Below are 13,745 nucleotides of genomic sequence, written 5' to 3' on the forward strand. Positions count from 1 at the left end.
CAGTGTACGAATAAGACCTGAAGTTTAAAATGGATTAGAGCATTTTTAAGGTGTGGAGTAATCTGCTTTAAGTAAGTATGTCAGCTACGTCTGTTTCTCTTTGCTGTTGTTGACTTCAGTTATGCTGCACAGCAACAGCTCCCATACTGAAAAACGATATCAGGCGTTCCTCTGAGGTCAGATTTGAGGTCGTTATGATCACTGACTGAGGTGAAGGTCAGTGGTGGGCAGCTGACACCAGGTCAGTGTTTAGGGGGTAACGTGGCAGACGTCATTAACCTGAAGACGACCCCTCCAGCCTCGCTGCTGTCGCGGGGTCGGCCAATGGGCTTATCTCTGAGGCTATTACATCATGGCTGATGACAGCTTATGGGGGCCCGTTTTTGACATTGCTTGTGAGAGGTCACAGATTTAAGTTCATGCATGTCTTTTCAAAGCATGCTTAAATGTCAGATGTGGTCACTGTGATGAGGAAAGGAGAATGCGAGGAGTCCGACTTTGGTCTGTACAAGCTTGCTCAGAAAAAGAAATCTTATCAAGTGTTTTTGTCTTGTTTTCAGTAGAAAATGTCTTATTATACTTGATATGAGCCGTATTCACCTGATCAGTTTAGGAAAATGTTTTATTTCAGGTTATCTAAAGACAAAAATGAGGTCTGAATTGTTTGTAACAAGGAAAAAAAAATCTGCCAATGGAACAAGAAAAAAAGTTACTAAAGACATTGTTCTGGTTTCAAGCACATTTTCAAGAAAATTGCTCTCATTCCATTTGCAGATTTTTTAAAATTGTTGCAAGCAATTCAGACCTCATTTTTGTCTCTAAATAACTTGAAATAAGACATTTTTCAAGACTAACCAATGAATGTGGCTCATATCAAGTATAACAAGACAAATACACTTGATAAATGTGGATACACCGATGTGAAAATTTTGGCCGATACCGATATCCAATATCAATATTGCTGATAAGGCCGATTACCAATATTTACCGATATCAATATTGGTAAGAAAAAAAATCAAAAATCAAAATAGTATGTTTTTTCTGTTTTTTTTGATCAAAAAACAGGAAGAGAGACATGAAAGAAGAGGGTCCACTCTTCTTAGGTAGTTTTTGTGTTTACAGTCGTAGAAAACAATATTATTTGGGTTTGAAAAAACAATCTATCTGCTCTGAAAAATGGCCGTCAGCTAATGAGTAAATATCTTCCCCCTATTACACATCGGCCGATGTGGATACATTAAAAAAATGACCAACGTTGGCCGATACAGATACTGATACCGATATATCGTGTATCCTTACTGATAAGATTTCAGTTTTTGCTGTGTATGAATTGAGATTCACTGAATTTATGGTACTTGCACTTTTCCTGCTTCAGCAAGCCACAACATGAGCCACAGCTATGAGGCGCAACACAAACCGGGATGTCGACTTTGAGTCTCATCAGAAACAAACACACTGCGCAGCATTTTATACACCTTTGAAGTTGGACAGTCTATCTATTGAGAGTTATCTTGACAGCAATGTTTTTCTCCTCTGGCTACATGCTGATGAGGTAAGCAGTGTATCAGCACAATGCAGTTATCTACCTGCCATGTGCACTTGAATGTACAGTACCTGACCAGCTGCATCAGTGAGTTACAGGGGGATGCTTCTCTACATCGCATGAAAGTCAGATTGAAATTCCCTGGTTTCTGCACCCACAGTTCCTGCTGCAGCGGTGCAAAGGTCTAATTGAAATAAATGAGAGAGTCTGTTTTTTTCCTCACAGCTATTGTCAGTGAGATGGGCCCTAATAAAGAAAAGCAAAGGAAAGCATAAAGACGGGCAGTGAACAGGAAAGATAGGACAACATGTATAGACAAGAGTAAAAGAGAAGAAGAAAGAGGAGCTAGCGGGGTCTTTCACATTACTTACACCAGCACACACAACACACCTGTGCACTCAAGCTAATAAAGCTGCGCAGAGAAAAGGGCTTTTCACACCACTCGATTTTATGCAACACGGGGTAAATGGTTTGTGTGTCTATGTAAAGAGAAGACACCTGCTGTTAAAAATGGTGTGCACTGACATTTGAGAAAAGGCTTTCAAAAAGCTCCTTTAATTAAGCCATCTTAAGAAAGAGCAAGATAGAGGGGATGGATGGGTGAATTTAAAGAGCACACAGGAAGGAAGATGAGGTCGCGGAGACAGGTGGTCACTTAGGGGTGAGGCTCACTAAACACTAAGAGAAGGAGCAGAAATATAAGAGGATTCAGATGGATGCAGCCTGAAGAAGAGAGGGTGAGAGGAGAAAAAGGGATGAAGGTCAGGGAGGAAAACAAAGGATGAGAGCGAGTAGTGGTTCTCTATTTAAAAAACAAACTGTATGCTGCCTTTGAGGTCTCTGGTGTGATGCTTTAATGTGCGTCTGTTTGAGCCGCACCCGCTGTAACACATGCAGGGCCATGCACCGAGGATCACTCAGGAAAAACCAAGTCGAGCTCATGCTATCCCCCAGGATCTCACACTGCAGTGCATTGAACCATACTGTGTGTATATGTGTGCGTTTATGTGTGTGTGTGTGTGCACAAGCCCTACTCCTGAGTGACATTTCACAAATCCAGGGGACTGGGCTAATGATGTCCCCTGTCTGACTAACTCAAAGCACTGAGAGGGTAGTAAGGGGAGGACAGAATCAGCAGAAATAAAGTGATTTAGACAGAAACAAGGGCGAGGAATAAAAGCTTTTCACACTTCATATTGCTAACCACTGTCGGTACGTTGGAGTGGTTCTTGTGAGTTAATTTACCATGGATGGTATTTAATCAGGGAATTCAATAAAAAGGTTTTGAAGAGAGAAATACAAGAAGTAAAGTCGACAAGTTCATCAGCGCTATGATTAAACTGTAATATCCAACTGACTTTTGATGTCATGCCGAGCATGTCAAGCCACAAACATCCTCGTCAAAATCTTATGCGAGATGACTTTGTGAATGGCCAACTGAGTGATCTTAATGTTGTCTGGATCAATGTCACAGTTATCACAGTGCTACATGTGTCTGTTTACTAATTAGTAAGTGAGAGAAGGTAGAAAGAAAACAAGTGCTCGACTCAAACAGCACAAAGAGTAGATTGGGCTTACCGAGTTGATGCAGGCGAGCTCCTTGTTAAGCAGCCAGGGTAAGGAGAGTTTCCCATCTCCTTTGTAGCAGGACTGAATTCTCTCTTTGATCTTCTCTTTTATCTTCCTCAGGGTGAACAGGCACAGCGCTGACTCTTTGGGTGGTTTGGCCCGATTCTTCTGACCCTGAGAGAAGACCGTGAAGAGGATGTCTTCATTCTCAGAGATCCCCAGAGAGTTGGCCAGCTGCCGGCCAGGCCGAGCCAAGAAGGCGTCCTGCACCAGGCGGTACTCCACCCCGTCTTTGGTGCAGCCGATGGGGAACTCCACGTAGGAGTAAAACTTAGGGTCATCAACGCAGAGGCGGACAATCTTAGACGTGAAGAACTGCTCTCCGCTGGCGTCAGGTGAGGTCAGCTGTGTGTCCAGCTGCATTGTTAGATAATACACAAACTGCTCACTGCTGAAGCTGTACACATAATAGATGTCGAAAGCGGGGAATTTGGACAAAGTGTCCGAGGGGATCTTCAGCTGAGAGGAGACAAACTCATCCTGGTAGACAAAGCTGAACATGTCAGCGTTTTCTTCATTCTCCATCAGTTTACGGCTGGACAACGTGGGGAAGTATTCAGATTTTCCATCGATTGGTGTTCCAATAAAAAGCTTGCTTGTTGGGCTGTGCGGGGAGCTTATGATGACCCCTGACATGGTACCTGACTCTGCCACACTGGAGAGGTAGTGTTCCTTGCGGTGGTGTGGCTCACCAAGCTTGAAGAGGTCGTCCAGGCGCAGGAACTGGCAGATCCCTTGAGAAGTGCTGCCACACGCAATGAGGCGGTTCTGTGCATAGTCTATGAGAAGAAGCTTGTTCACATTGGGGGTCTGGGCCAGGTCGTGAGGGCACGACTGGACGCTTGGTGGAGGGTAACACTTCTCATTGTCCACCACCGGGCCAGTCATGTGGCTGCGCAGTTTGGTCAGGTTGCTGGACAGCTTGAAAATCCAGTTGACAGCTCCCACATAGACCTCTCCGGTTTTGTTGTGGATGGCCAGATGTGTAAGTCCCCACTCAGTAGGGGCGAATCTTTTGAAGGGTGGGGGTTGTCCGCCAGAGAAGTTAAAGCTCATGACGAGCAAAAGCCCCAAGAGGAGATAGAAGTTCCCCTGACCAGAGGAAGTCGCTGGCCGAGCTAGGGGACACATTTCTGAGCTGTCAGGAGGGAGGGCTTAGGGGGTGGGAAAAGGAGAAAGAGAGGAGGAGGAGGACGAGGAAGACAAGCTCTGGTACCAAGTCCACAGTCAGGATTTTCTTCTGTCTTTTTCTTCTTACAAGAAATAAGGAAAGAGATAATGAGGGAACCAGGGGATGAAGGGGGGGAAACAATACTCCTATTGATCCACTGTCCCTCTCTTAGTGCCGCACACTGTCATCAGGAACATCATCTGCAGAGACACGAGGTGGGAGCCCTGGAAAGCAGAGAAAAAAACATGGTAAGTGTCCAAGAAACATTTCCTATTGATTATGCATCAAGCAGACAGAGCAGCTTATGAGGCTCACAGACTGCAGAGCCAAAAGAAAGGAGAAAAAAAAACAAGCTGACATTTGCCCCAGTGATAAATAAATTATATCAAATCAAGTCTGGAAGGCAAATGCGTGTCGGCATTTAATTATGAGTGAAGATAGCAGGGGAGGCATGGGCCGATTATTAAAGGCTCTCAACGCATAATGCAAGTGTTGCTGGAATGAGTTATGGACTCACAACATTGCTCTCTTTAATATTTCATAACTTTCAACTTTACCATGGTGGCTTTGGAGGAGGCGTTGGGTATGAAAAATTGCCGGTGGGCACTGTTACACTGACAGCGAGCAATTTATAGCCAGGTCTGCTCGAAGGCTTCCCTGTCGTGAGCTCCAACAGTATCAACACACGATCAAGTGAGCCCTTATTGTAATTACACCTGCAGTTCTGGCAACTGGATTCAGGCGTCTCGCTCCGAGGCGAGCACAGCGGGTCACCCAACAAACTCGCCGCTCCCTCTGTGAGCCGTGATTACCATATGCATAATATACACGTCAGGACAAATATAACTGGAAAAAAAGGAACTTTGACTGCTTCAGATAAAGAACCATTCTGGTCTACCATCCACAGACGGGGTCTGAAGGGTCCTTGTATCAGACGGTATTCTTACACAGCCAATCAGTTTCTTATTATTTGACTATGATTATGATCAGGAGTTCAATATGAACAAATGCAAGCCTGAACACTGCATTGTATCACAATGGCAAATGAAAACAGTTAAATCCAGTGTGTATTTTTAAAGGTGTGACGTTTTTGTGCCCATGACACCACTGATTTAGTGTGCCTCATCAAACACCAAACATCATTCTCAAATCTGTGGTGGTGCAACGGATCATCATTGATCTGTGATCCGTTCAGATCGACGTAATCGGTTCGGCACACACGTGACCCACTGATTGATTTCTGAAAAAAAGATGTGTGCTCTTTTGACGAGCGGAGAAGGGAGGTGTGCAGACATGGCAAGCGGAGGAGAGGAGGAGCTTGAACGCCCCGCGACACACTGGCAATATACACCGTGCCATGCCTAAAGTGATACTCTGGGATGGAACAAGTTGGGTCCTATCACAAGGTTTAGGGCAGAAATTACCCCTACAGCAGTGATTTTGTGCAGCAGAAGCCCAGGACGCACGCACCAAACACCCCCTCCCTGCTCGTCAGCCGGTTTCTTCTGCACTCAGACGGGGCCATATTTTACTTGACCAAAAACACAAATAAACAGACTCCCACCGAAAAAATCTGATATTGGTCTGCATTCACGCTTTATTCAGAGAATTTTCAGCGCGTTACTTCCACACGAAAACACAGCTAAATAAGGCTCTAGCTCTCATCGTGTCGTAAAACGGCGCTACCTCCGCTGCAGAGCCACAGCTGGCTACGAGGCGCTCGCCGCTTAGTGTATCAGTCCGCACGGGCGTACCAGATATAAACAAGCGCAGGTAGTCTGCCAGGACGAATTATGCATAAACAATGTAAAGATGAGTGATAATGAGAGCAAGGACGACCAGCCGTTCACTTTGCATTCCATTCCCATATTGTTTATATCTGGCGTGTCTTTTTGAAAAAAAATCTGAAATTATAAGCTCAGGTTTTTTCACTCTCCTTGTTTCAAGGAAGATGTCTTCTAATGTTTACCTTTGAGTTCTATTTTATTAATGGTCTTTCAACCAGTATTAAAAGGAGATATGCCTTTTTATGTTGCTGTTGCACTTTAAGTTGATTTTTGGTTCATTGTTAAATTTTAAAGGAAGGAGATATGCCTATATATTTCACTTTAAAATGTTTTTCATTAATAACTGTTATAAAGAAGATATGCCTTGTGCACTACTTTTATATATTTAATTTAATAATCTAAGTGTTTAATAAACGGACAAAACTTGTTTATTTATTTCTATTTTTTTGCTGATCCAAAAAATGATCCGATCTGTGACTCTTGATCCGAGGAACGATCCAATCCGTGAGTTTTGCGATCCGTTGGACCACTACACATCTGAGAATAGCATGCTTAATTCTCGAGATGGAAAGTATCTCAGCACTGATACTGAGAGATTGACTGCATATGCTCCTCGTTTCTCCCTCCCTGCTGTCATTGTCCTCTCATATCAGCTAGTAAACTAAGAGCAGATGCTTAAATAAAAAACTATTTATTTAAATCAGCTTTAATTTATAAGTTTCTCACAAATATTTTACAATATTTCCCACAGCACACCCTGCACCCCACAGCTGGTAGCTCTGGCGGCCTCGTCTGCAGACAGCAGAGTGATTCGTTTTAAAGGACAGGCTGAAGATGATTTATCAGGATGGAGATTTTACAGGTTAAGGACACGAAGGAGAAGTCAAAAGGAGAGTATCTACCCCTTTGAGTGTCCTCCTATAACAAGCCAACAATGATCAGGAGCAGGGTTTGTGGGGTACATGCTGTTACTTGACAAGCCAATCATGTTCCAGCAAAAACTGGAACATTAGCTCTCCTGTAAACGCTGATTATTCAAAACAGGACGCAGCTCTCTCAGGGACCCCACACTTCAATTTCACCTTGACTATCAAAGTGTCTGCGCGCAGGGTTTTTTATGACCACAGTGAATCAGGAAAGATGAGACACTACAGAGAGATGAGAAGGAAAGGAAACAGGACGGGAGATGAGGGACGAGGGAGAGGGTAGAGGTAAAGGAATGTTTGTTTCCTTTATTTTTCTTTCTTATCTCGGTTCCTGCCTCCTGCTTCTCATGTGGTCAGCCACTCAGGAACAAAGCTATCTGTCCATCAATCAGCGGGTATATACAGGCCAGGGAGTGTGGTTAGATAACACAGCTCAGAGGGATGAAAGTTAATGTCTTTTAAATCGTGTTTCATTTTGTTTTATTCAGATTTCCTTAAGGAACGGCAGGTATGAGTGGGAGAGAGTGAGGCTGAGCACTCAGAGGAAAAATAAGCGCACTTTGCAAGTATTGAAAGAATTAAACACCTCGGTAAGAGGAGTCATTGAATTGCACATCAATTTTAGTCACTGGGGCTGCAAACAGTGCAAGTGAGAAAAGAGAGAAAGAGCAGAAGAGAGCAGGGCAGAAGAGAAATAGCGGTGGCGATGTTCATGGAATAGCAAACCATAGCTCAGCTGAGACAGAGCTAGCCAGGTTCAGGGAGAGGTGGTGTCATCCAATTTCCACAAATGAAAGGCCCGGCAGAAGACAAATGTGTAGGAGTGAGAAAAAAAACTGTGCTAAGAAAGAAGGAGCAGCGCAGGAATAAAAAAAAAAAAAGGAGAAGACAAAAACGAGGAGATATCGCTGGGACAGAGAGAGCTAGAAAGATAGGAGCAGAAGGGCCAGCGAGGAGCAGCAGGAGCCAAACAAAAGGCAGCACTTCTGTTGCATTTTAATCAGAGCTATACCGGCGCTCGAATCAAACACCTGGGGAGCCCGGAGGATTGAAGCAGCTCAGCGCGGTAACTGCAGACAGAAGGGCCTGAGCTGCAGCGATCAGATATACCCACGCTCTGCAGTCTGCGAGATTAAAGCGACTCGATGCAGATCGCAGCCTCTTCTACATAAGCAGCTGCAACGTGAGGAGACAGCCCAAACAAAAAGCTCATTTCTTGCTTAATGGCACAGTGGAGCTGCTCGACGAGAGCGGGTGTCGATGTAAAGCTGTGTGAAGTGGCACATAGGGAGAGAGGGAGGCTGGATGTTTTCTTTGTCACTTCATGTGAGGGTACAAGAGTGGGTGAAGGATGGAGGATGTAAAAAGGATGTCTTGACCATGAATCCTTTTTATTTTGCTCAGCCACAGCTTCATGTGAGGAAGCATGACTTCCCCACAGGGATAAACTGATACCGATCGGTGGTATCGGATGTTGTTGTATCGGGGGGGTTTTGTTCGTTTTGTTTTGTTTTTTAACCAGCGCTCTTTGCTCCTTGATTTGAAATGTTACCGTTGATGTACTGGCTTTGTTTTTTTGCTGCACTACTAGTCTACAAGGTATAAAAGTTGACATTCGAAAAGAACTTGTGTACATTCTGAAGAATTGTTTTGATGATAAATATTTAAGTATTTCATGGTATAAGTACTTAAGGATAAGTTCTGTTCATACAGCTTTTACATTGTTTATAGAATGAAGTAGAACCAAATACTCACCCAGAAGGCTTTCCTGATCCAAGCAGTGCTTCGGGAGATATTTGCTGTACTGTACTGACCTCTGTACTGACGAAGACTTTGTTTACGATTGCCCCCCCGCGCATGCGCAGCGCGGCTCATTGTTTCAGGGGAGAACGGCAGGCTGCATGATGACGCGCGGAGGGGCAATCGTAAACAAAGTCTTCGTCAGTTCAGAGGTCAGTACAGCCACACAGCGCTGTCTGGAGTGACACAGACTGCAGCAGAGGACTAACCTGGAGCGGACCATGATGGAATATTGGTGGAAAAACATGCGTTTTTGGACGATTAATGCAGTTTTAGGAGCAGCGCTGTTTATGCCCCCGATGGATCCCATTATACGGACGTCCACTGCATGATTTTGGATCTAAATATCTCCCGAAACACTGCTGGGATCAGGAAAACCTTCTGAGTGAGTATTTTGTTCTACTTCATTCTATAAACAATGTAAAAGCTGTATTAACCGAACATATCCTTTAACTTCAGTAATTCCATATACTCGTTTTTTTGTCCCAAAACCCAAAACAATGCCAGCCCTACCCCACAGTAGGGCATGCAGGTTATTATTCAACACTGGTGTCTGTATCTGTTGATACCAAAGCCTAGGCATCGGTATTGATATAAGAACCACAAAAGTTGGATCGGTGCATCGGTACTTTCACAAAAAACGAAAATCAACCAGGAGTCAGTGGCTGCTCATGATCTTGCCTGGTAATAAGACAATGACCCCACAGATGGATGCTGTCTGACTTCTTTCCTGTCAGGGTGGAAACGCCCAACTGTTGAGGAGACATTCAATCCCTCAGCTTCTTGCACATATTCCTCAGGTTTCTCATCCCTTCCTTATCCCCCTCACCCTCTTCAATTTCAATTTCCTCTCGAGCTAAAGTCAAATGGTGGGAAAAGCGCTGGAACAAGGTTGTGAGGCATATCTGGCACCATCAAGGAAAAACATGTCAATCATTCTGGGCTGGAGCGCGTCTGTGGCTTTGGGAACGGGCAGCCGCCATATCAGGGGAGCCGGGGTCGTTATCACATCAGGGAAAGGCATTAGAGAGGACGGGCTGTAAGGGACCGAGTGGATTGGATTTGATATCGGACCGGCCTATCAATTGATGGGGTTGTATTGCATCTCCATGGACACTGGGAAGTGGAGTGAGGGACTGGAATGACGAAACAGAAGAAAAAGCTTGGAGAGAAACGGTCCTCTCAGAGCTTCACGCTGCTTTGTTTATTTGGTTTCGATATCTGGAGGTGGAGGGGGGCTGGTGAAGTGGTGAGCTGCTGGTGACTCTCCTGAGCTGAGCTGCAACCACCCTCCTCTCCCTCTCACCCTCTTTTCCAAAGCAGCTAAACCTGTCCGTTCAGATAATGGTCGCCGCTCAGCCCAGAGCTGTGCTGATTTATTGCCAGTGGCATATCAATTACAGCGCTCGCCACTGCAGGGAAGAGTGAGTGAGAGTGAGTGTAAAGAGAAGGTGGCGAGAGATGATGATGAGGAGGAGGGAGGAAGGAAGAAGAGCAGCTCTCAGACAAATTCTCTACCCTTTGCTCTGCGTCATGACACGTGGGTGACACCTGGGACGGGAGGGAGAGGGGGAAGAGGGAGCTGAGTGTTTGGGAGAGAAGTGGCTGAAACAAGGGAGGTGTGTGTAAGTGTGTGTGTGTGTGTGTGTGTGTGTGTGTGTGTGTGTGTGTGTGTGTGTGTGTGTGTGTGTGTATGTGTAAAGATGGGAAACACGGTCTCCTACAAGAAAAAGTCAATCACTGTATCTAACCAAAGAGGAACATGTCTGAAGACACAGTGAGCACATGTCAGCAGCTGACATCTGCAGCGTCTCCTTCCCTCTGAGCACGCAGACACATTGACGACTAACATCGAATCACGCTGATTTAGGCCTGGGACTGTAGTCAATAAATCAATTAACCGTTTGATAAATGAAACAAACTCAATAATTTTGCCGGCCTCAATTTATCGCCATGTGCATGCATGTTTGTTTTTGTAGTTTGGGATGAAGCTGACGAGGTTGATGAAGCCTCATGGATGAGAGGAGCAAAGTGTAGTTCGCTACATCACAAAAGAAATTCTGCATTTTAACTCAGTTTTTTAATTTAAGTGCAATTTTTGAATGAGAGCCCGATTTATTTTTATTGTTTCAATTTTTTTTTGGAAGTTACTGAAAATCACATTAGTAAAAAAATAGTCAAAAGTAGACATGCACCCATCCATCAGTGCCAATTTCCTTACTTTTGGGGAATCAGTGATCAGCCAGCTATTGTCGCTTTTTGCTCTGACACCTGAACTCAGGACACTTTATTGGTTGATTAAGTTAAAAGATAAAGATTTTATTGTTTCACAGGTAATGTTCAATGATTTTCAATAAAATAAGATTGGAACATTGAAGGTTTATGATGTAAGTCAGTGTTTTCCAATCCTGGTCCTGGAGGACCCCCTGCCCTACATGTTTTAGATCTTACTCCACTCCAGCACACCTGATTCAAATGATCAGCTCGTTATCAGGCTCGAGCAGAGCTTGATGACGAGCTGATCATTTGAATCAGGTGTGTTGGAGTCAGCAACATAAAAAACATGCAGGGCAGGGGGGTCCTCCAGGACCAGGATTGGGAAACACTGCTGTAAGTTATACAAAGTAAAAAATAGAAATCGGTATCGGCCCAAATCGCTATCAGCAGTAGGGATGGGTACCTTTCACATTTGAAACGATACCGATTCCTAGTACCTGGCAATCGGTATCGGTACTCAACGGTACCAATTTTCGGTACTTTTGTGTGTTGATGTGGTAAAAAATATCAGTATGTTTAATAATAAATGTTAATTCTTTTCTATTTAACATATTTATTATTCAATATTTAACCTTGCAATGCTGTGTTCATGTCCATTACAGAAAATCACCTACTCTTCCACTCCCTCACAGTCACAAGGATGCATTTAGGTACCTAAACACGGTACCTTTTGATTTTATGTGAATCGGTACCCGGTACTTTTGACAGAATTCAGTCGGTACCAATAAAAGTACCTAATTTGGTACCCATCCCTAATGGGCAGGTCAGGCTTCTTAAAGATCAGTGATCGGCCAGAAAATTGTGATCAGTCCACCCCTACTTGTGAGAAATAAAGTTTATAGCTTTTGAAAGCATGTATTGCATTATTGTGATTTTTTTTTTCTATTTGTGGTGAATTTGGTCTCAAAATAATACTGTCTACAATATCGTTTATCAACAATAACTGGGAACAATACATCATCCAGCAAAATTTGTTATCGGCCCAGGCCTTTGAATAACACAAAACACTCATGCAAATCAAGAACTGATGCATCTCTGTCTTAATCTGCCCCACACCTCTTCACTCAGTGGCCTACACACTCCACGGACTGGAGATTTGCCCCAGGAAGGGGGAAGGGGGGGGGGGGGCGCTGGTGAAGGATTGAGCAGCACGCAGAGGAGGCGGCAGAAAGAAAGAGGGGGTGTTGTGGTGGTAAAGGAGGTAGAACGGTTCGAGAGGACGGTAAAATAGAAGAAGAGCCAACCCCTTAATCCTTAATCCTCTCCCAGGGTCTGCCTAATCTCAGCGCCACTATCTGCATATGGGAAGAATGGATTACCATCCCCCGACACACCGACGGAGGGGGGTATTGACAGTGGAAGGGGCGGCAATCCCTGGATAGATGACACACTCCTCGACAGTCACAAACACACAGAAATTCTGCCTGAAGTTTTTACAGGGTGGAGGACGTGGGCTGCTCTCTAAACTATTCCTGCACTTTGTACAAACACACACACACGCCTGTGCTCTCTCTCTCTCTCTCTCTCACACACACACACTGCAGGTAGGCACTGTGCAGACTAGTCATTTACGGCCTGTTTATCCCACCAGTCTGACATATGCACCAATCATAGGCTGTCTCAGGGGCTCAGGAGGGCTACAAACAAGGGGGGTCAGAGCCCCTCCTAACACACCAAAAACTCAAATCTCAATCCTGAAACAAAGCAATCACTCTGTCTGCTGAGGATTATCCAGGAATGTCAACATTATTGCAATAACTCGCTGGAATATGATCAAAAAAAGAGCTGAGCCCATCTGTTAGTGTCCACGGAGGATTGTTCATAAAGGTCCTCCTTTTTCAATAACAGCTGAACGACAGCGGGGAACGTCTTCATAAAAGGAATGTGGACAGTGTTTCTAAAGGGCCCTCTGGGGTAATATCACCAGAAACAGTCCACTGATCTAATGTTCATCTAACTCCCATCAGCTCCTTATCAGTAAGAAAGGAAAAGAGGGATGAACATCCTGCGTACCAGCTCTCAAACTGCCAAAAACAACCTGTCTATACTTTCAAGTCATCCATACAGAAAGCCAAGACAAATTTCAGAGGAGGCAGGACCAATTTCCACCGCGTCGCACAACAAAGCAGTATTGTGGTATCACTTCCTTCCTGAGGAAACAAGCTGACTGGCAAGTCTGGAGGTGCAGTCCTATGAGTTCACATTTATGTGCCAACGTAAATCAGTTTAGTGAAGGACAAGCGCCGTGCCCTCTCCCTCTCCCTCTCTGTGGCAGGTGGCCTGCCAAAACAAAAGCATAGAGGGAGTGTTTGAGTGTGTGTTTGTGAGTGTGTGTCTGTATGTCTGTAGGAAGTCATACATTGGAACAAATTGAGCTTCATGTCTTCACAGGACCTTGCTGGGCTAACTTTCAAGCCTTCAGCCAGGGTGATAAAAACTTGATCCAGACCTGTCCAGCTGCTCCCCTTTACACAATATGACTAAAATAAAGCTCCTGAGTCTCCAACCTTCTACTCTCCTCTGCAGGAGGAGCCTCAGCCAAGAATAAACTCTTTATGGTGTTTTTTCATTAGCTGCCTGGCTCTGCTTTGTGGCATCGTGGAATCTCAACA

General features: G+C 44.5%; 1 protein-coding gene across 4 annotated transcripts in view; it reads right to left on the minus strand.

Annotated features, from left to right (window-relative positions):
* Nucleotides 1-13,745, minus strand: part of plxna1b (plexin A1b) — a 219,433-nt gene that overhangs the window by 172,284 nt on the left and 33,404 nt on the right. For all 4 annotated transcript variants that reach the window (XM_074679135.1, XM_074679116.1, XM_074679125.1 and 1 more), the window contains exon 2: nucleotides 3,122-4,567. In XM_074679135.1, the coding sequence (XP_074535236.1) occupies nucleotides 3,122-4,303 (1,182 nt within the window). In that variant the 5' untranslated portion in view covers nucleotides 4,304-4,567. The remainder of the gene's footprint in view (nucleotides 1-3,121; nucleotides 4,568-13,745) is intronic.

Source organism: Halichoeres trimaculatus, unplaced genomic scaffold, assembly GCF_033239565.1.
Source record: "Halichoeres trimaculatus isolate MK-OKI-2021-1 unplaced genomic scaffold, fHalTri1.1 fHalTri1_scaffold_1, whole genome shotgun sequence".
In the NCBI taxonomy this organism is placed as follows: Eukaryota; Metazoa; Chordata; class Actinopteri; order Labriformes; family Labridae; genus Halichoeres; species Halichoeres trimaculatus.